This window comes from Schistocerca gregaria, chromosome 2 (genome assembly GCF_023897955.1).
Source record: "Schistocerca gregaria isolate iqSchGreg1 chromosome 2, iqSchGreg1.2, whole genome shotgun sequence".
Taxonomy (NCBI): Eukaryota; Metazoa; Arthropoda; class Insecta; order Orthoptera; family Acrididae; genus Schistocerca; species Schistocerca gregaria.
The window spans coordinates 438,231,191-438,254,627 of record NC_064921.1 but is presented as its reverse complement, the minus strand read 5'-3'; the positions used below and the strand labels follow the sequence as shown (position 1 = coordinate 438,254,627).

The 23,437-nt window shown below is 44.4% G+C and overlaps 1 protein-coding gene across 1 annotated transcript in view; it reads left to right on the top strand.

The window, feature by feature from the left end:
* The first annotated feature begins 390 nt into the window (after positions 1 to 390).
* LOC126335827 (uncharacterized) overlaps positions 391 to 23,437 on the top strand; it is a 110,427-nt gene continuing 87,380 nt past the window's right edge. Inside the window, exon 1 of the mRNA XM_049999293.1 lies at positions 391 to 756. Coding sequence (XP_049855250.1) covers positions 392 to 756 — 365 coding nt within the window. The 5' untranslated portion in view covers position 391. The remainder of the gene's footprint in view (positions 757 to 23,437) is intronic.

Genomic DNA, 23,437 nt, shown 5'->3' with positions numbered 1-23,437 from the left:
GGGTAGGTCCAAACACAGTAGTTCATTTCTGTCATTCTGGCTGTGCTGATTCCAATACAGCCTACTGGAACACACACATACTATTTCTCTGCCACGACTAATGTCAGACGTGGAGGTTTCCATGACATCTTGGTACCATTTATGCACCATATACAGCGAGAAGTGTGCACCTTTTTTAAGTGATTACGGTATACAGGTTGTGCGCTTCAAAACCGACTCTTGATATCCTTACTTGTTGCAGACAACAGAAAGTTACTGGGACGTCACGTGTCGCCTTGTGAAGAGCCTCTTCTCAGTCCAAGCTCCGGCGGTTCCGGGAAGAAGCCGCTGCGCATAAGAAGTGGAGAGCGCGGTTTTCCTTGTGGCCACAGTCCTGCCTGAGCCCGCGGAGATGGCTGCTCGGCTGCTGGCAGGGCTAGTGTTGCTGATGCGGGCGGCCAGTGCGAGAACGGAGCCGCATTCGACAGAAGCTGCAGTGGTTGCCGCCAGCTGCACGCCAGAAGGGGCGAAGACTGTCGAGTTGCGGGGCTGCACATTCGAGCTGCGGGACTGGATCCGATGCAAAGGGTTTCCGCCTTCCCCCGGCTTACTCACGCTGCGACTGAAGTACGAAGACGGCGACTGGGGCAACGCCACGGCGGAACGCTATTGCACTTCGCTTGTCAGCTTCGAAAGGTTCTGTTACGGCCACTGCACGGAAGGCCTTACGTTCGAGGAGTTCACCGTGGGCTGGGCCGCCTTCATCCGTCCGTGCAAGTAAGCACCAATCTTTTCTGAGAGGGCAAGGCGGAAACTAACGTCAATTTCGCTACTAAGAAAACGTTCACAAATCTGACGACAGTTTATTATTTGCGTCTACATAAATACACGGCAAACCACTGTGAAGTGATTAATAGTGTGCTTTATGGCCGAGTTATTGTTTTAGTTTTTATGCACAGTGCTTCTAAAATACAGGGTGTCCCAGCTATCTTGTCCACCCAAAATATCTCTGGAACAATAACAGCTATTGGAAAACGACTTTCACCGGTATCAATGTAGGGCTGGGGCCCATGAATGTACTTATTTGGAAACATTCTAAAACGAAAGCATATGTGTTTTTTAACACAAACTTATGTTTTCTTTAAATGGACCTCCTATATTTTTTCTTCAGCAACCCATAGCATGACAAAGCACATACACAATGGCATTGATTACATCGCAATATTCCCATTAGATCCCGAGATATTGAGACGCGAAGTTGACGCTTGAAACATCCGACATGCGCTGCTAGCGCACGTCCTGTGGCTCAGGCGTGAACCCCATGCTGCCCGTATTAGCGATATGATTATGTGTAATCACACCTCCATACTTATCAAGAGGTCTGAAACAACGGTAAAACTTTAAGTCCACTTGCTCGTTTCACTAAAACTATCAATATGAAGTTTACTATTACGAATGAATGATTAACTGTCACTTGCGCTAGATCTACAATAAAGTAAAGTTTTAACGTTGAACGGCATTACCTTTTTAGTAACGGATTCACGATAAGCGAAGTTAACTTTGTGACTAACGTTGCGGTACACAGATATGTTACAGAACCGCATCACCCCTAGCCTATGGGATAAATACCTGCTGGAATGTACGACGTTAATGCAGGATGGCAGCAGACCGTATTATTCGTTTCGGACCTCTTGATAAGTATGGAAGTGTGATTACGTATGTTAATCACATCGCGATTACGGGCAGCATGGGGTTCACGCCTGAGCCTCAGGGCGTGCGCTAGCAGCGCATGTCGGGTGTTTGAAGCGTCAACTTCGCGTCTTAACATCTCGGGATGTAATGAGACTATTGCGATGCAATCAACGCCATTGTGTATGTGCATTGTCATGCTATGGGTTGCTGAAGAAAAAATATAGGAGGTCCATTTAAAAAAAACATAAGTTTGTGTTAAAAAAAAACATATGCTTTCGTTTTAGAATGTTTCCAAATATGTACGTTCATGGGCCCCAGCCCTACATTGATACCGGTGAAAGTCGTTTTGCAATAGCTATTATTGTTCCAGAGATATTTTGGGTGGACAAGACAGCTGGGACACCCTGTAGATCCAGTCATCTTTTTCAGGTTCTGCGAGAAGAAGGCTCGGTCGAAATATCTACAGGGTGTTTAACAATTCATGTTACACGCTTCTAGAGGTTGTAGAGGGAACTTAGTAGATCAAGTTTTTATGAAGCCATGTTCCTATACGTCCCTCAATGACGCTATAGGGCGGTAAAGTTATAGGTGCCGGAACCTGCAAATGTATGTATATACAAGGACACTCATATAACTGATTCGCCTCTACGGGCAATGAATCCAATGCCTTCAGTGCGGATGCACAAGTGCCTTCGACCTCCAGCGCGAGTCTCAAGTAGCGAGCATGGAGGACATGGACGGGGATATGTGGCGCTATGTGGGAACGTGGGTCCGTAGAGAGGCGTGCCGAGATCCAGGATACCAACCTCGGTCGCCGCTGACTTTGCATTAAGTCCCGATGCAGCTGATATCATTAGTTCCTCCTCTTTCCTTTCCAATCTCTCCCCTCCACCTTCAATCTGCATGACGTGAATCACAGCTGTGGATAGTGTGTGGTATCTGTTCCTTCGGACATGCCCAAAAGAAGAAACACCATGCTTTCACAATATATGATACATTTATCCTTCACCATCACCCTAGGAAGTTTGTAACATCATCAATAAATTTCCCCGTACATACATACGTAACTTCGACGATCTGTAGTGTCTTTGGATAACGTTTCCGGACATGGGTTCTTGTGTAAAACTAGTAAGTCCCCTCTACAAGATTTAGAATTGTGCAACATGAATTGTGAAACAACCTGCATAAAAATAGAAATTAAATGCTGTTCGTTGGGAAGCGCATCAGTTGAGAATGGCTGTACTGATATCGCTAATTAAAAAAAAAAATACTCGTAACAATCTGAGTAAGGTTTTTAGCGAAAGAAAAATTGGAAAAGAAGCCCAGAAAATTGGAAAATAAGGGAAAACACAAAAGTGCTTTTTCTGTGGCATTTTTGTATGAACTCAAGACCATAACTTAAGATTTGAATCATGGATTTGTGTAATACTTTTTTCGTTCTGTTCATTAAGGTCCTGGGAAAGTTCTCAGGGCAGAAAATGCAGGACCGTTACAATGGAAAGTCGGAGAATTCGGACAAACTGCAAAAATTAAAATTTTTGTATGCATTCATGATCGTAATTGACGATACGAAGGATGTATTTAGTTTATTCATTTTTGTTTGTTGTGCTCCCGGGATGGGAATAAAACTATTGAATGTTTTCAGTCGCAAAAAAAAACTGGGAAGTTTGGAAAAATCTGGAAAAATATATTCCAGCCTAAATTAAAATAAAATTACATTTGTTTTTACTTTTGTGTTGTTTCGCGATCAGTCCAACACTGTAGTTATTCTATTTCAATTTGTAGCTTTGCACCCAGAGTCGATCGTGGTCCTCTGGTTTGGAATACAAGGTTGACACCAGGCTATTCTGCGACGATAGCCATTGCGAATTTCTCGATGTCCGATGTCAGGTGGAGAACTGTAATGACTCCTCAATAGCCACTATATGCAAATAGCGGCTACTGGGTTAGCGGAGTAGGTCTCGTGTGAGCACGAATTCGCCCGGCGGACTTGTGTCGAAGTCTGGTGAGCCGGCCAGTCTGTGGCTGCTTTTTAGGCGGTTTTCCATCTGCCGCGAATACGGTCTGGTTCCCCTTATTCCGCATCAGCTACATTATGTCGGCGATAGCTGCGCAAACAAGTTCTCCACGTATGCGTATACCACCATGACCACTCTTCTGGTGTGAGACGTTTCCTAGGGGGTGGGGGAGGGTGGTGGGGGGGGGGGGTGTCCTACGGGGGCCAGTCCTCACAATATCCCTGAAAGAGTGGTTCGGTGTGGGACGACGGAGGGTGAAGTGGACTGCGGTAGTTGTCGTGGGGTTCAAATGCTTCAAATGGCTCTAAGCACTATGGGACTTAATATTTGGGGTCATCAGTCCCCTAGACTACTTAAACCTAACTAACCTAAGGACATTACACACATCCATGCCCGAGGCAGGATTCGAACCTGCGACCGTAGCAGCCGCGTGGTCCCGGACTGAAGCGCCTAGAACCGGTCGACCACAGAGGCCGGCTCGTAATGGGGTTGTAGACCACTGCTGCTGCTGTGGGGACGGAGCCTCTCCGTCGTTTCTAGGCCCACGGCTAACATACAATACAATACAAACAATATGATATTAGTAAGCTGCAGGAGCATCCATGATTAGATCCCAAAATCAGTATTGCTTATTAAAGGTAATAATGTCCAGATAGTATTAGGAACAGAAATTTTGTTGAAAACGGAAGTGAACAGCAACGAAATGCTATTTTCACATTGTAATATGCAGAGAGACCACAATTTGTGAGGAGATGGGTGGGGGACTTTTTGAACGCCTCTTGTTGGTTGGATCAGTCATCTGTCCCACTATTATTCTGCCCACCACAGCGCCAACATAGTATTTCGGTAAGTAATATTCACACTTGTCTTCATAATGATTCATGGATGTATGTAGTCTTCAACCTGCTCCAGTTCCGTAAAGATGAAAAAACCGACACTTGTTCACAAGACTTTTTCGGGTTACTTTCTCATGCAGAATCATCTCACAAATTGTGTGACATTCCTCTTGAATTACCCTATATATCAGAAGCATTTAACAACTGACGATGGTGGCGGAGTATTTATTGCAGTGAAGAAGTGCATAATATCTGTGAGCTTATTACAAATTCTGAATATGAAATTATTTGGGTGAATTTAAGCGTGAAAGGTGGGTGAAACATGGCAGCTGAATACATATATAGAGCACCTGCGTCAGATGTATTAGCAGGCCGCGGTCGCCGAGCGGTTCTAGGCGCTTCAGCCCGGATACGGTCGCAGGTTCGAATCCTGCCTCGGGCATGGTTGTGTGTGATGTCATTAGGTTAGAGGGGACTGATGACCTCAGATGTTAAGTCCCATAGTGCTCAAACCATTTGAACCATCAGATGTCTTGGCAGAACACTTAAGAGAGAACTTGGAAAATACCGTATGTATTCTGATCACCCTACTGTGATAGGGGGAGATTTGAATTTACTAGTTATAGAACGGGGAACTGGTGCCATTATTGCGAATCTCACCCGAAAATTACATCTAGGAAATAGAGAATCATCGAGAGAGTAACGCTTTGGACCTCCTAGCAACAAAACGACTTGAACTTTTCGAATTAGGTAACGCACAGGAGAGCATCAGTCACGATGAAGCTGTGATAGCACCAATGAATAGGGGTGTTGTAAGGAATGTTCAGAAAGGTAGGAAATATTTTTACTTTTCAGAGTATCTGAGGAGGGCAGGTTCGAGATAATTTTGCATACAAGAGACTCAGCATTCGACGAACCCCTCCTCGCACCTTTTCCCTCTCGCGCCTTTACCCGTTACAGTGTCCGCAGCTCGTGGTCTTGCGGTAGCGTTCTCGCTTCCCGCGCGCGGGGTCCCGGGTTCGATTCCAGGCGGGGTCAGGTATTTTTCTCTGCCTCGCGATGATTGAGTGTTGTGTGTCTTTCATCATCATTTCATCATCATTGACTTGGCAAGTCGCCGAAGTGGCCTCAGCTAAAAAGGACTTGCAATACGGCCAACAATGCCATACGATCATTTCATTTCACCCGTGACAGTTTTCGCTGCTAATTGCACACATGATGCAGTACAGCGCTTCTGGCACACATCTCAGAGTGGCACCCAAAGCAGCCGCTACTGCTTGTGATACGTTGTGTGTGCAGAGATCTTACGAGAGCTGTAGTGCCTCTGGCGGCCCTCTCTGCTTGGGCGAATGTGTCGCTTGGGCCTTAAACCGGCCCCGTATCTGAGCAGCTAACATCAAATGTTCAGTTCACAGGATGCACATGTGGAGCATAAATAGCTGATTTTCAAAAGAATCGTTCGGCACGCCTTATACTAGTAGTATGTTCCAAGAGAAGTTTTAACGGGTGGGAAAGACGCACGAAGCAGCCGTGTTGCTACGTAAGCAAAGTGAGCGTAATAAGAGGTTTAAGCGAGGTCAAAAAATAGCTGCAAACAAAAGCAGAGCGTTGCGAAAATGAGCATAAGGAGAGCAATGAGAGAAGTGTTCGACGTATTTGAAAATATAATTTTACCAACCGATCTGACTACAAGCCCATAGGAAATTTTGTACTCACGTAAAATCGGTAAACGTATCGAAATCATTTGTACACTCACGCAATGAAAATACTGGCTCCGAAACGTAAAATCAAAGAGAGAAGGCCGAAACAATCAGTTCGGTGTTCCGAAACTGTTTAACCGCAGAAGATCGCAATACGGCACCTCCTTTCAATCGTCGCACGAATGTCGAAATAGCAGATACTGAGGTGAGTGAGTGTGTTCAAATGGTTCAAATGGCTCTGAGCACTATGGGACTTAACATCTGTGGTCATCAGTCCCCTAGAACTTAGAACTACTTAAACCTAACTAACCTAAGGGCATCACACGCATCCATGCCCGAGGCAGGATTCGAACCTGCGACTGTAGCAGTCACGCGGTTCCGGACTGAGCGCCTTAACCGCGAGACCACCGCGGCCGGCCAGTGAGTGTGTAACACACAAACGAGTACAATCGCTTAAAAGTGGAAAGACATATGGAGCAGATGAGAACCCGCAAGGTTCTACAGAAATTATACGAAAGAACTCGCTCCAGTTCTAAATATTGTTTGTCTAAAGTCTTATTTTCTTTATTATTTTTTATTTTCATTGGCTTTTAGGACGTGGTCGTTCAGACATTCCAACGGTGGAATGTCACTTCTTGCGATACGAACATAAGAAGAACGCAATACCCAGTCCCGGAGCGGAGAAAATCTCCGAGCCGGCAAGGAATCGAACACGGACCACTTGGGTTAACAGCCGCCGCACCGACCGCGTACCTACAGAGGTGTACTTTATGTGGTAGGCCGGTGGAGAACTTAGGGCATCTTGCGAATGAAAAAAAAAGCGAAGGTCGTCCTTGTTTTCAGTGAGCGTTATAGAGCAGATGCTCGTAATGTGCTGTAGAATAATGGAGCATATTTTATGCTCACGTATTGCATTCTTGGTGAACGCAAATCTGCTCTATAAGTATCAACACGGATTCCGCAAACAGATATCTTTTGAAACTCAGCTCGCTCTGTTCCTGTGCGATATCCACAGTACCGTAGACATTGGTGCTCAGGTTGATGCCGTTTTCCTTGACTTCAGGAAAGTATCTGATACAATCCTGCACTGTAGTTTAGTGGGAAAAAATAGGAGCTTATCGATTATCGGGTCAGTTGTGCGACTGTTCAGGATTAATCTGCAGATAGTTCTCAGCACGTCGCTCTTAAGTATGGTAGGACCGCTACCATTGATAACACATACATAGATGATCTAGTAGATTATGCCAGATTGGATAATGTTTAGGAAGGATAGGACTGATGCTTTGGGAGGTGGTGTGTTCATTGCAGTTAAAAGCTGTTTAAACGCAGTTGAGATTGATACTGCGTCGGACTGTGAAATAGTCTAGATAAAGCTGTCAATCAGCAAGGACTGACCATTGTATTAGGATGTTTTTGTAGACCACCAGCATCCACAATAAACATCTCAGAACGTTTCAGGGAAAGTCTTGAGTACATAGGAAGTAAATACCCAAATTATCCATTAGTTATAGGTGGAGACTTTAATCTAGCATCTATTGACTGGGAAAATTACACGTTTATCACAGGGGGCAGAAGCAAATATTCGTGTGAAGTTATCCTAGGAGCGCTCTCAAGATACAACCTTGAGAAATTGGTTAGAAAACCAACTCGAGATGGGAAGATACACTCCTGGAAATTGAAATAAGAACACCGTGAATTCATTGTCCCAGGAAGGGGAAACTTAATTGACACATTCCTGGGGTCAGATACATCAAATGATCACACTGACAGAACCACAGGCACATAGATACAGGCAACAGAGCATGCACAATGTCGGCACTAGTACATTGTATATCCACCTTTCGCAGCAATGCAAGCTGCTATTCTCCCATGGAGACGATCGTAGAGATGCTGGATGTAGTCCTGTGGAACGGCTTGCCATGCCATTTCCACCTGGCGCCTCAGTTGGACCAGCGTTCGTGCTGGATGTGCAGACCGCGTGAGACGACGCTTCATCCAGTCCCAAACATGCTCAATGGGGGACAGATCCGGAGATCTTGCTGGCCAGGGTAGTTGACTTACACCTTCTAGAGCACGTTGGGTGGCACGGGATACATGCGGACGTGCATTGTCCTGTTGGAACAGCAAGTTTCCTTGCCGGTCTAGGAATGGTAGAACGATGGGTTCGATGACGGTTTGGATGTACCATGCACTATTCAGTGTCCCCTCGACGATCACCAGAGGTGTACGGCCAGTGTAGGAGATCGCTCCCCACACCATGATGCCAGGTGTTGGCCCTGTGTGCCTCGGTCCTATGCAGTCCTGATTGTGGCGCTCACCTGCACGGCGCCAAACACGCATACGACCATCATTGGCACCAAGGCAGAAGCGACTCTCATCGCTGAAGACGACACGTCTCCATTCCTCCCTCCATTCACGCCTTTCGCGACACCACTGGAGGCGGGCTGCACGATGTTCGGGCGTTAGTGGAAGACGGCCTAACGGTGTGCGGGACCGTAGCCCAGCTTTATGGAGACGGTTACGAATGGTCCTCGCCGATACCCCAGGAGCAACAGTGTCCCTAATTTGCTGGGAAGTGGCGGTGCGGTCCCCTACGGCACTGCGTAGGATCCTACGGTCTTGGCGTGCATCCGTGCGTCGCTACGGTCCGGTCCCAGGTCGACGGGCACGTGCACCTTCCGCCGACCACTGGCGACAACATCGATGTACTGTGGAGACCTCACGCCCCACGTGTTGAGCAATTCGGCGGTACGTCCACCCGGCCTCCCGCATGCCCACTATACGCCCTCGCTCAAAGTCCGTCAAGTGCACATACGGTTCACGTCCACGCTGTCGCGGCATGCTACCAGTGTTAAAGACTGCGATGGAGCTCCGTATGCCACGGCAAACTGACTGACACTGTCGGCGGCGGTGCACAAATGCTGCGCAGCTAGCGCCATTCGACGGCCAACACCGCGGTTCCTGGTGTGTCCGCTGTGCCGTGCGTGTGATCATTACTTGTACAGCCCTCTCGCAGTGTCCGGAGCAAGTATGGTGGGTCTGACACACCGGTGTCAATGTGTTCTTTTTTCCATTTCCAGGAGTGTATTACATGTCTTGGCGACAAAGAGATCTGACCTTTGTGAAGAAGTTAACCTAGAAGAAGGTATTAACGACCATAATGTCGTTGTGGCTTCTATGTCAGTGGAAGTTGCAAAAAATAATAATAACAATAAAAAGGAACAGCATAGAGTTTTATTGTTTAGAAAAGCAAATAAAAGTGTCATTAATGAATATCTTCATAGTTAGCTCCAAACATTCTCCACGGGACACAAAGATATTGAGCATCTTTGGTCAGAATTTAAAGGTATTGTCCACCATGTGTTAGAGAAGTATGTGCCTAGCAAAAGTAAAGGGGAGGGAAAGAGTCCACCTTGGTACAACAAACATATTAGGAAGTTGCTGAGAAAGCAGAGAATTTTGAACAGTCGTCTTAAACGTAGTTATGCGAAATGAAAGCAGTTGTCAGAAGGACAATGAGAAACTCTTTTAACGAATTTGAAAGCAATATTTTATCTGCAGATTCTAAAAATAACCCCAAAAAATTTTGTCGTACGTAAAATCTATGAACGCTACAAATAGTTCAACACCTTCTCTTGTTGATAGTGCGCGTAATGTAACTGATGACGATAAACATAAGGCCGAAATTCTAAACCTAGCTTTCAAAAACTCGCTTTCGATAGAGGACTGCAGCACTATTCCCCCTTTCAATTATGGAACAAACGAAAGGATGGCTGACATAGTGTTTAGTGTTTCTGGGATTGTAAAACAGTTAAGATCCTTAAACGCCAGAAAGGCATCTGGCCCAGACGGTATTATAGCACCATTCTTATCCGTCATCTATCAGCGATCATTGGAACTTCGGGAAGTTCCACGGGACTGGAAGAAGACGCAGCAATCTATAAAAAGGGTAGAAAATCGGATGCACATAATCACCGGCCAATTTCACTGACATCGATCTGTTGTAGAATTATGGAACATATTTTTTGTTCAGACATAATGACCTTTCTAGACTCTGAGAAGTTCATCTGCAGAAACCAGTACGGTTTTAGGAAACAGCGGTCATGCGAGACACAGCTGGCCCTCTTTGTGCATGATATACAACAGGCTCTAGATACCAGCTCCCAGGATGACGCCATATTTCTCGGCTTTCGAAAGGCGTTCGACTCAGTTCCGCACTGTCGCTTGCTACAAAAAGTGCGCGCTTACGGTCTATCCGATGATATATGCGGTTGGATAGAAAGTTTTCTAACAGACAGAGAGCAGTATGTCGTCCTGAACGGGGTAACTTCAACAGAAACAAGAGTAACTTCAGGAGTGCCCTAGGCAACGTAATAGGTCCTCTGCTTTTTACGATTTACATAAACGATCTGGTTGATGGTATTGACGGCGGCCTTAGACTGTTTGACGATGATGCTGTAGTCTACATGAAAGTAGTATCACACGAAAGTTGTGAACAAATCAATAAGGATTTGCAGAAAATAAATGCGTGGTGTAATGGCTGGCAGTTATCTCTCAATATTAGTAAGTGTAACTTAGGCGTATAACAAGGCGAAAATCCCCATTAATGTATGAGTACAAAATAAATGATCAGTCTTTGGAAGAGGTAACATCAGTCAAGTATCTGGGTGTGACTATTAGAAATGATCTCAAATGGAATGAGTAGATTACGCAAGTAACGGGTAAGGCGAACTCTAGATTGCGGTTTATTGGTAGAATCCTGAAGCGATGCAGTCCTTCAACAAAGGAAATAACTTACAATACGTTAGTTCGTCCAGTCGTAGAGTATTGTTCGTCTGTATTGGACCCTTACCAGTTGGGTGTGATTCAAGAGATTGAGAAGGTCCAAAGACGAGCGGCAAGATTGGTGACTAGTACATTTAGCCATCGCGAGAGGGTTACAAATCTCATAGAAAGTTTGAAGTGGGACACACTTGCAGATAGACGACGCGCTAAACAAAAGAGGCTACTCACTAAATTCCGAAATCCAATCTTCACCGAGGATGTAGAGCATATATTATAACCACCAACTTTCAAATCGCGTAATGATTATCATTCAAAGATAAGGGAAATAAGAGATCGCACTGAGGCGTTCAGACAGTCGTTTTATCCTCGCGCGATCCACGAGTGGAACAGAGGGGGGCAAATATGAGTTCGGCACGAATTGTGACCTCCGCCACACACCGCTTGGTGGCTATCGGAGTATATATGTAGATGTATCGTTCGCGAGTGGAATAAAGACGGAGGGTTAGTTACTGGTACCAACACGACCCTCCACCTAGTGTGTCATAGATGCCAATGTCTACCTAACCAATCTACAAAGTCTGTATGATTATTGTCAATATGGCGAGAAATGGTTCCAATGGCTTTGAGCACTATGGGACTTAACATCTGAGGCCATTAGTCCCCTAGAACTTAGAACTACTTCAACCTAACTAACCTAAGGACATCACACACATCCATGCCCGACGCAGGATTCGAACCTGCGACCGTAGCAGTCACGTGGCTCCGTACTGAAGCGCCTAGAACTGCTCGGCCACCGCGGCCGTCACGGCGAGAAATGCTGTGTCACATTTCATTTGTCAGCTTTCTACACATGCTGAAGGTGTCATGTATGGATTGTCTCATATATGGTTCCTCATATAAAACGTGTAGTTTTCTTGTGGTGCATCTGTAACTTCAGTTACTTCGAGCACATTTATTGCTAATCGACCATTATCACATTATGTCCCTTCTAGCTATGTTCTAACCATTCTTAAAAGAAGTATTTTTTGCATAAACTGAGTATTTTTTTATAATGTGCAATGAACTCTTTTATCATTATTAGCGATTAGCAACTTTGGACTAGTGGACATTTTTAAGTTAAATCTCTCCGAAACTTATAGTATGCTTACAGCATGTTATGATCCAAAGAGCACCGCGATAAAATATTTGCCGTAGTGCGCTTCGTAGTCGTAGTAGATACGGGTATAACAGTAACAAATTTGAAGTTTCATATGAAGAGCGAAAAAAGGACAACACATGTGCAGGATTTTTACCGTACCAGCAATTATGACACCTTAAAATAGGTAAGCATAATTATTTTAACTGAATGCTCTACGTTTAAAGTCGAACAGGATAAACTTTTAAAAAATTAAGAACGTAACCGCGACGTCAGATAGTAATTTAAAACCTATCTATGTGAAACAAATGTTATTTTATCATGTTTTTGGTCTTATTACTGTTTTCACGAGAATTCATTTGGCCGTTCCTTAACTGTTTGATAAACATAAAGATGCTCAATATACTAAATTCCTTTCACGATAAATAGTTAAAAAAACATCATTGTGATGGTACTGTGTTGCAACACAGTTACTTCAAAAAGCTGTTAAAACAAAATTATTCTTCGTATAAGGTTGAAACTTGACTTAACGTTTACGCCCAATATGTAAAAATAAAAGAAAAACAACAGAAGTACGATGATGTAGCCGCCATCTCTGGCCTGGATCAAGAAGTCTTACTGTGGTGTGCGTACTGTAAGACTTTCGGTACGCACACCATCAGATTATTTGACTTATCGCTCTAGCGAAATAGGCGAGTGTCAGCAATATGTCTCGTGGTCTTATCTTGGCGTGTTTATCGTCTGCCGTTAGGTCAGACGATAGAAATGCCACTTGCACGCTTAGAGTAGCAGATTGACGGTGACCAACTTTAAACAGAACTTGATTAATTTTCACACACATTTATTAAAATAATAAAAATCATAAACCTTACTTAACTTGATTCTGGATGCTATTTACAATTGACAATCTGAAGTTCCTTTGGTCTTGGTACGTTAATCTTTTTCTCACATATCTCTGATATTTGGCAAAGTGTCTATACATTTCTCTTCAAGGCTATGTACAGGAATATGATAATCTTATCAGGCGCAGACTGAAACTTGACTGTAGACTAATGCAGACTGATGCAGACTGACTAATCGGAGGTCTTTACACTCGTTACAATAATTCGCGCGTTCAGGTATCACTGCGCGAGTGTGATCAGCGAGGAGAAAAGGTTCTACGTTAGCAGCAATCTCATTGGCTGCGTTACATATTAATACGCGGATTGGCGGAAGCAGAATTTGGTCCGTCTCTAAGACAGCGCCATCTCGTAGTGCGGAGACGGACGAGCGCTGCGCCTGCGCTGTTGTGCTTAGCGGGGCGCGCTTTATTGGGAAAGTTGTGTACGCGCTGACTACGCGGAACTATGTACACAACACTTACCTTTGTCTCTTCTACAAAATAAGCCGCTTCTCAACACAATATCGTAACACATTAGGACACTGATCTTAGCAACAGATGAGCTTCTCTGTGCTATCGCCGTAGGCAGCTACCAGCAGCGAGCTGAGCTGCCACTGGTGGCGTCACTTTAGTCCTGAAACTAAATAGTGTGACGATGGCCATATAATAATCTTTAAGTAGAGGTGACGGTTACTAGGAGCCAAACTAAGGTTGTTAGGAGGATGCTTCAACAGGTGGCGTTAGAAAATTGTCAGGCCTTCAGTTTTCGCAGTAGCGCCTGACCGAGCTTTGTCGTGCAGACAAACCACGCCTACCTCAAGAACTATGAGTTACTGAATAAATTCAATTATAGGTACGCCTTTCCAGTGCACTAGACAATGAGATCGAGAAAATGATCACCTTGTCATGTCTGCAGTTTCCTGTGAGTGGTTCGGGATGGGAGCTAGACGCTAAATCCAGTAATGAGCTGGCTCGTCCTGCTCAAAGTCCTTGTGCTGGAAAACAAGCTGGAAATTCTTTGCAGATAAGGGAACTCGGTGGGAGTGTTGTATCCACGGACCCAACCAACCAATCATCTCGCGCACGCGCGCCCTGGCCGTGACATCGCTGGCCACAGTTCCTGTCGCGGCCGTCGGCGTCTCAGGGCTTTACCGCCGACGGAAGAGGTCGCGCCATGGCTGAGCTCGGGTCCGCAGCGCATATTAGGAGGAGCGCTGGCCCCGAGACGGACAGTCTATTGTCGATTGTCTATTGCTAGCATTTCGTGGAGTTTATAGCGGAGCCATTGCAGTGTGATATTTGCTATTGTATTCGACTAGGCTCAGTACAAAGATTACTCTTGGATAGTACTTGGACTTGTATTGCTGGTGCACGTTTTGTCAGAAATAAAGATAAGCTATCTCTTCCTTGTAGCTGGCGCAATTCTTGTCATTAATTATTTTTCGGCCAACAGACATAGTTACATCCTGGTCACTACCCACGCTTTATACAATTTGTGGTGGCTGCCCCAAAAGTACCGTCGAGGACCTTGGGTGTGGGAGCCGTCACAAAAGGGATGAAATAACTGAGATGAAAGACGAGGTATGGTAAGACCACTGTCGAACCCTAAGAGGCACCAACACATTGAATGAAAGTTGGGAAATCCTGCATGTACCCTGCGGAGCTAAGTGCCGCCCCGAGGGCAGAGTAGCTCAGGTCCAGCGTCTGAGGCAACTATCGAAGGAATCACCCTAGCAGTACCAGCGGCCCTGCTTATATGGGCTGGTCTAATGCAATACCCCGGGATCACGCGCGTCTCCCGTGTCCAGTCATCCTTCCAGAACATTCTATCGTAGCTGGTCATGTAGCTCCAGCGTCCCTTGCCACAAAAACGCAACCTCTCCTGCTTCCCAGCGCCCTAGCTGACGTTAGGTTGCTTTCCTACATGTTCATCTTATGCAGTCATGTATTTCCACTCACATCCGCGACCCATTCGCGACAACTTGCATCTGCAGCCAGTAGCAGAAACATGGGAGCCGAACGCATTCCGAGTGTCTAAGATGCACACACATTTGCGGTACCGGCGGTTCAAGAGCCGCTCGCGATCACGTAGCTCACAACTGTGTACGGTTATGATGAGCGTCTCATGGCACAAAGTGTGAGGGCACCGTGACTGCTTTTAATGTAGTGAAAAAGAAATACACCGCCTGAGTCAATTTTTATGTTGCTTCGAATGACTGCTTCGATTCTTGAGAGTGGTCATTTTCATATCCAAATCTAACTACTCAGAAGTTTAGAAATGATGCCTTGCGCCAATGGTGAACATTGATTCGCAATAATTATATTTGGACCTCAATAGGACCACTCGCAAGAATCGAAAGCAGTCATTAGAACAAACGCATGAAGTGACGCATACAAGAATGCAGAAGGGGAGGAGGAAACGGAGCTTTACGAATTGAGAGAGTATGTGGTGTTACTTCACTGATTACAAAATCAATGGGTAGTGGTACAGGGACAGAGTTGATGTCTGAGCCTGTCCCACACATGTCCTATCGGGGCAGATCGGGAATCTTCCTGGCCACGGGAGGTCCTCAGCATCAAGCAGACAGTTCTTATAGACACCTGCCATGTGTGGACGAGCATTGTTCTGCTGAAAAATCGCACCCCAATACTTTCGCACAAAAGCTAACAAAAGAGGACACAGGATGTCCGTGAAGTACCATAGTGCCATCAGCGTCACTCAGTCACTAGCTGTCGTGCCCTGAAGTAATATCAGATGGTTCGACACACCATGATGTCAGGGGTAATACCGCTGTGCCTCTCCAAAACACTGGAAGAATATCACCTTTCTCCTCTCTCCGCCAAACTTGCCGATGGTGATCATCCAGAGTGGTGCAGAACCGCGATTCATCGCTGAACACTACGACGCTGTTCACCAGCAGTGCATGCTCCCCGGTCAGACACCATTCGAAACGCAGCTGTTTGTGTTGTGATGTTAACGGCAGCATACGCACGGGACGGTGATTCCCTACTCCGGTTGGTGCTAGTCTCCGACTAGTGTCGCAGGATGACACAGAATGTTGTTTCTGGATGACATCCGCAGATGCGAAGGGGTCTTAACGTTCTTGGTGCACAATATGCCGATCTGCCATTGCTGTGGCAAGGTGTCAAAAAGAGCATAGGACTATAGATAGAGAGAGATTTTGAATGAAACGCGTTTGAATACCAAGAGGGCTATGACTGAAACCTTCAATGACTGCTGTAGCAGAGTACTGTCAAATGGTCTTTCACAAAACAAAAAGTAAGTATAATCATACTTAAAGGCAATGGCACCAAAGAAAGTGTCCAGTCACTCACGAATGAAACAGGAACCGAAATTGAGGGTAACAAAGTTAAACTTCGAATGCTTAGCTCCATTTTCAAATGTTCCTTTACAAAGGAAAATCCAATTTAATCCTCGAACCACTGAAAGATGAATGAAGTACGTGTTAATGTTGTTGAGGAACAGCTGAAATCTTTAAAAATTAACACGCTCCAGAGCCAGATGGAATCCCTGTCAGATACTATTCTGAATTATGAGGAATTGGCGGCTGAGTTAGCCCATCTTCTAACTATAATCTGGCGTAGATCCTTCGAACAAAACATCGTGCACAGCAGTTGGAAGAAAGTACATGTCACACCCGTGTACAAGAAGGGTAGTGGAAGTAATCCACAAAATTACCGTCCAGCATACTTGACATCGATTTCTTGTATAATCTTAGAACATATTCTGATCTCAAACGCAGTGTGGTATCTCGAACAGAATGACCTCCTCCATGCCAAACAGCATGGATTTTGAAAACATCGATCATGTGAAACGCAACACACACTTTTATCACATGAGGTACTGAGAACTTTGGACCAAGGCAGTCAAGTAGATGCAGTACTTCTTGATTTCCGAAAAGCATTTGACTTACTTAGTACCACATCTATGTGATCGTACTGGGTATCTGTGAAACTTGTGACTGGAGTAAGGACTTCTTGGTAGGGAGGATGCATCACGTTACCTTGCATAGAGGCTTACCATCAGATGTAGAAGTTATTTCGGGTGTGTCCCAGGGAAGTGTGTTGGGACCCTTCCCGTTCACATTGCACATTAATGACCTTGCGGTCAACATTAATAGCAACCTCAGACATTTCACAGATAATGCAGTTATCTATAATGAAGTTCTGCCTGAAAGTAGCTGCATAAATATTCAGTTAGATCTTCATAAGGTTTCAAAGAGGTACAAAGATTAGTAGCTTCATTTAAATGTTGAGAAATGTAAAATTGTTCACTTCACAAAAAAAAAAAAAAAAACATGCAGTACCCTATCCGTCACAATTGGAGTCGGCCAATTTATGCAAATACCTGGGTGTAACACCTTGCAGGAATATGAAATGGAATGATCACATAGGTTCAGTTGTGGGTAAGACAACAGGCAGACTTCGGTTTATTCGTAGAATACTAGGGAAATGCGATCTGTCTAGAAAGGAGATTGCTTACAAATTACTCGCGCGACCAGTTCTAGAATATTGCTTAAGTGTGTGGGACCAGTACGAACTCGGACTAACAGGGAATATTGAACGTCTACAAAGGTTTGTTTGACCCGTAGGAGAGTGTCATAGAGATGCAGAAAAACTGATCTGGCAGACTTTTGAAGATAGACGTAAACTATCGAGAGAAAGCCCACTTACAAAATTTCAAGAACCGGCTTTAAATGATGACTCGAGAAATATAGTAAAACTCCCTATGTATCGCTCACATGGGGACTGTGAAGGCAAGATTAGATTAATTACAGCAAGTACAGAGGCATTCAAACAATCATTCTTCCCGAGCACCACACGTGAATGGAATGGGAAGAAAAACTAGTAGTTGGTACAATGGGGCGTACCCTCTGCCATGCACTTGACAGTGGTTAGCAGAGTGTAGATGTAAATGTTGATGTGGCCGATCGAAACCGTGACGACAGGTATGCCTGCCCTCGTGATGCCCTGCAATCCAATGTAGCGCCGTTATCACATGAGAATGCCCTGCAAATCTGGATATTACACAATTCTACCAGCCAACCAAATGGAGACCCCCAATGAGGCCCTTTCAAACCCTGTCAGGCGCTGATAACGCTCTCTCATATGAGTACGCGGCATCTGCAGTCTTTCAAAGTAATCACTCAACATCTGACAACTGTTCACTTTCCTTATATAACGTACCAGGCCTCATAAGACCACTAAACACGAACATCACTAATGCACTCTAGTAGGCACTCCGCCGGCAATAGATAATTGTAACTTTGATCATTTACATACCCACCTATGGTTTCTATGTGTAAAATGTTACTTTGATGTCCGACAATGTCTTCTGGGTGTAGTCCTTTTTTTTTTTTTTTGTCAGACAGTGCAGCTTGTCTACAGGAAATATAACATCCATTACACGAATAAAAGGGAGCAATGATGCCTTATGTACGTCCTTTATCTAGAGAAAGCGGCCAGAAGTAGAAAGAGAGATGTCGGATAGAGTGCACCCCAGTGTTGCCTTTTGAGAACATAGCTGGAGCGTGTAGTGGGACAGCGAGTGAACCGACGACACTGCAAAGAATCTTTGTCTCTCTGCAGAGGACTCATGCGTACACATCGGTGTGTGCACATCGTCTAGGAACCCTATGCTTTCCCTACGCTATTTAAAGTGCTCTTCATCATTACTAAAGGTCGAAGGTCCATACGGTATCTTCACATCTGGGGCTACCTTTCCCCGCAACCAATTCGGTCGTGCACGTCTCTGGAACAAAAGTGATCGTAGAAATAGGTGATTATATCCCTAAAACTCTCTCCCTCTCTGTTTCCAGGGTACCATTTTGGATCGGTGTGGAATGGCAACAGTGGTCCTGCTGCCCCCCCCCCCACCCCCTCCCCAACATATGGCATATGGGAATAAAGTATGTCCTAGAAAGTGCCTGCCAACATTTTGAGATGTGACATAGCCATAAGGCTACAGAATAGTATCAGAAAACAAACTGTGGGCCATGAGTGGCACTTACTTTGTGCGGGCCCTACCCCCGGAGGCATGCAGAACAAACCCTCACAAAGCCTACTGCGACTCTTGAAAGCATGGTGACTAGAGTGGCCAGTTAGCTCCTCAGACATTCATAAGATGAAACACAGATAAGACATTTTAGTCCGAAGGACTGCAGCTGTAACATCATTAACATAGACTATAGCTGAAGAGGAGAAGATTTTGTCTGCCAATGGGAGGTATGCGTTACTGAAAGTTAAGACTGGATTGCCCCTCCGCACCAGGATCATACAACAGCAATTTTTTAAAAAAATGTTTACTGGTGACGTACTGACATTTCGCGTTTTCCTCTCTACTTCCACTCAACTCTTGTACATTGGTTTGATTAGTATTCGACACTGGAGTATGACTCACAGCTAGAGTGCAATTACAGTCGGCTACAGTGTTAATGGCCTTTAGCTGCGCAGGTCACAAGGAATGCTGCACTATCAACTGGGCTGAAAGTACTTAGACAGCAAATACGTTATGGACAATTGCAATAGCGGAAGTTTAACCTACCTCACTATGGTCTTGTTCATTGTGCTTTATAAACTATTTCGTGATAGATTATTACGTGTACCTAAGAAGTACGAGATACACATTGTAGAATGGTATGTGTGTTCAATCTTTCCCAGCCATAATGACATTAAAAAAATTAGCGAAAAGGATTCTCGCACTGCAGAATGGATTCAACAGCAAACCTAAAAGAACGGATTACACCTTCCGTTGCCTCTTAGTTTAATAACAAACGACTAAAGAATCAGTTCTAAAATATCCGTAGAAGAATGAACAGCATTTTAAACTGCATTCTACTTTAGTTAAAATAGCGAGATAAGTAAAATAAAATTTCCGTTACAGAACAGATTATGCTATGAACTACTTTCTACTGCTCGGACAGGTTGACAAGAAGGTAAATATTCCATGAAAATTATAAAATACATTTACATTCCATTCACATACCTATTTATTCGGATGTTTCACTGTAGATGCCTTCAGAACTAGAGTCACTGGATGTTGATGCTGGATTGACAACTAAGGTACCCCTTATTCCATGTATAACAATTTGCTCTTGTTTGTTTTTCAATATGTCATGTATTATTACTTCGCAGCCATGAAACAATACCACTTTCTTGTCTTTGTAGTGGTAGGCCTGTCGAGAATTACAAAGTGATAGCTTGCATTGTCCATAACAATGACAGCCCGAATGCAAGTAAGACAACAGCTAATTCTGAAACCATATAGAGTTGGTTTCCGATTTCGACCTGAATACAAGTTTACTTCAGGGCACGAATCCGATAGCAAAGGAACCTGCGTGACATGTTATAAGACACCCTTCTTTTCCCACTGACACTTTCAAGCCACATTGTCCCTCCGTTGTTTACGAAATACAAATTCTAGTGTGGTTTTAATTTACCCCACTGTCGTGCAATTAATACACAGTTGATGTTGCTTTTCATCTGATTTCAAGCATTTTTCTTAGAAACGTCATCCTAGCAGCGTCAATATTACTAAGCTCCAGTAAAATTTCTCTCTGTCATGAGATTTTACATATTTAAATCCGATGTCCTTCAATATTCTTTGCACTAACACTGCATTCCCTGCAAACTTAGCAGCTTCACACAGTACAGGGAACGATTTCACTGCCGTGGGGAAATCGCCTCTTTCATAAAATTTCAAAAACTTTCGACGTAAAACATTTTGACTGAAGTTGTCAGTTCTGTTACCCGCTTGGGAATGCTATGTTTCTTCCCTGGAGACCGATATTCCACATATTTAGTTGTCTGCTGAGACAGCTTACCCTCCTCCACAATTCGCCTGACAGTTCGCACAATATCGCACAACGTTCCTCCACTTCGGAACTTCGCAGAACGAGTACGCCTTAAAAATAAGGTCCCTGGCCCGTTTGTGAAACACTTGGCGCCTTCTACGAGTTTCAATCATTATGAGAAAACTGACAGACCGCACAGAATATGACAGAAATCAACCAATCGTAGTTTCGCGGACGTAAAACATGGTAGAACGCTCGGATATGACGAAAGTTCACGTAGTATGGAACGCGCAAATCGGAAGTTCTCTCGAACAGAGATTTTATCCAACTCTTGGTGCAGCCTGTAGTGTACGCATTCAGTTGGGATGTACTCAATATCACAATATCCTCAATTTTTTCGATGGTTTCCTCTGCCTTGCACATCTCTTTGATTCTTCAAATAAACACATTTAATTTTAATTGCTTTATAAATCTCATTTCTCTCCACCTTCCAATCCATCAACAATAATGACTGTTTCAAACGGCTGCCTACAAACTGCCTCACGTACGTTGTATCTGGAATTTGGAAAAAAATTGTTACAAGGACCACGCTTATCATCATTGCCAGGATGTAACGATGTTCCCACTCTCGCAGAAATTTAGCTGAATTACGAAATTACCTTCCCTACATTTAGTAATACACGCTTATCATTCAACATGTGGAACCCAAGCTCTACGTTATTTTCTCCAACTGGCTAGCCAATGGTAGCACTTTGCAGATCTGTGTCCTGTACGCTAGAAAACATACAACCGAAGGTGCAACCCGTTGCTTTATTCAGCCTATTTCGGCCAGCTTCTTGGAGGATAAAAATCTGTAGCAGTACGAGCTGGAGACGAAGACAGGGATACTGTAAAACCACGCGCTTGGAGCAGTTGAACGGTTCGTTAAGGCTTAACAGCGTACAACACACTTAGTAACAATGTTCACCGGCGACTAGTTACAAGAATCAAGGCTCTCATTTAAGCTTTAGTAGTTTTCGTGAAATTATTTTAACACAGATGGCCTATGATGAGTCTAAACGAGTTCCTGTGTTATGTCAATAGTGCTTCAAAATGTGTTGAATGTTACTAAGCTATAACGATTAAATATAAGAACCGCCATCTCACACCCATAGAAATGGTTAATAATATTATATGAGCCGGTATAACGCCAGTCGAATCGAATCCAGGAACCTGAGAGACGCGTAGTACAAATGTGCGCTGTTAGTCATTTCCTCGCCTGGAGGTTCTTCCAGGAACAGCTTCTCCACGCCTACCACGTTCTGCGGAAGCGTAACTGCCTCTTTCGCTTGAGGAAGTGACACGACAGGGAAACCGAAGTTGAGGCTTATTCACTGGGGAGAAGATAGCTTCATTCGAAGATGTCTGGGAAGTGACGTCCAAATGAAGTGTACTTGTCCAAAACATTTATCGCCTGCTATCGACTTTCGTAGTCGGATCGAGTTTTACCGAAGTAAGGTATGTGTAGAGGGGAAGTAAGTTTCAGCTGCTGAGAATTCTTCCGGGTTGTATGGCCGTGGCCCATGGAACTCTTCTATCCCTGACGTTTCGTCCAAAGCTACGTTGGACATCTTTGGAGGCTTTTGAGAAGAATGGGTACTCTGGTAAGGAAATAAATAGAGTTTTGCGACCGAATAACAGGAGGCCTAAGGACAACGATAGGACAAAGCGATGGAAGAACACGGTTTCTCTTCCTTTCATCAAAAAAGTAACGGATGAAATTGGCAAGATCTTAAGGAAACATAACGTTTGACCGATTTTCAGAGCAACTAAGAAAATAGGCCAAGCACTTCGTTCCGTTAAGGATAAACGTCCCTCTCTGCCTGCAAGTGGTGTATGTAAGATTCCGTGTACGTGTGGAAGGGTGTAGATTGGAACTACAAAGAGAAGTGTGAATACACGGTTGAAGGAACATAAAAGTCTTTGTCGACTAGGGAAAACAGACAAGTCAGCCGTGGTGCGACATGCTCTTCAATCGGGTGATCATGAAATTAAATTTTCGGTAACTGAAGTTTTGTGTACTCTGACGAATTATTATCCACGGCTATATAGAGAAGGCATAGAAATATATAAACATGGGGATAATTTTAACAGAAAAGAAGAAGCTACGAAACACAGCGATATATGGACAGTGGCGCTACAGAATCTATGAGAAGTTTTTATCTTTGACGTACTATGATCGATAGTTATATTTTATCCTTGACAAGCTTTACCTCTGTTATCACGTGAAATCCAGGCCACGCCCGCTTTCCACAATATTTAGGACGTTCTTCGACGCCCCACTCTCAGTCGCAAGACTCAGCACAACCAGAAGTACTTCCGAAGATGTCTAACGTAGGTTTGGAAGAAATGTCAGAGATAGAGGAGTTCCATGGACCACGGCCATACAACCGGGAACAATTCTCGGCAGGTGAAACATCCGGTAGTGAAAGGGTTCACTGTATAGAAGTAAGTTCTTTAGAGAGGTCGGTGGGGGGCTTCGATCAAACCAGACTAGGCAGTAACCAGGTCTCCCCTCCAACGATAAAGGCACTGTGATTGTGTTGATGGAACGGCTAG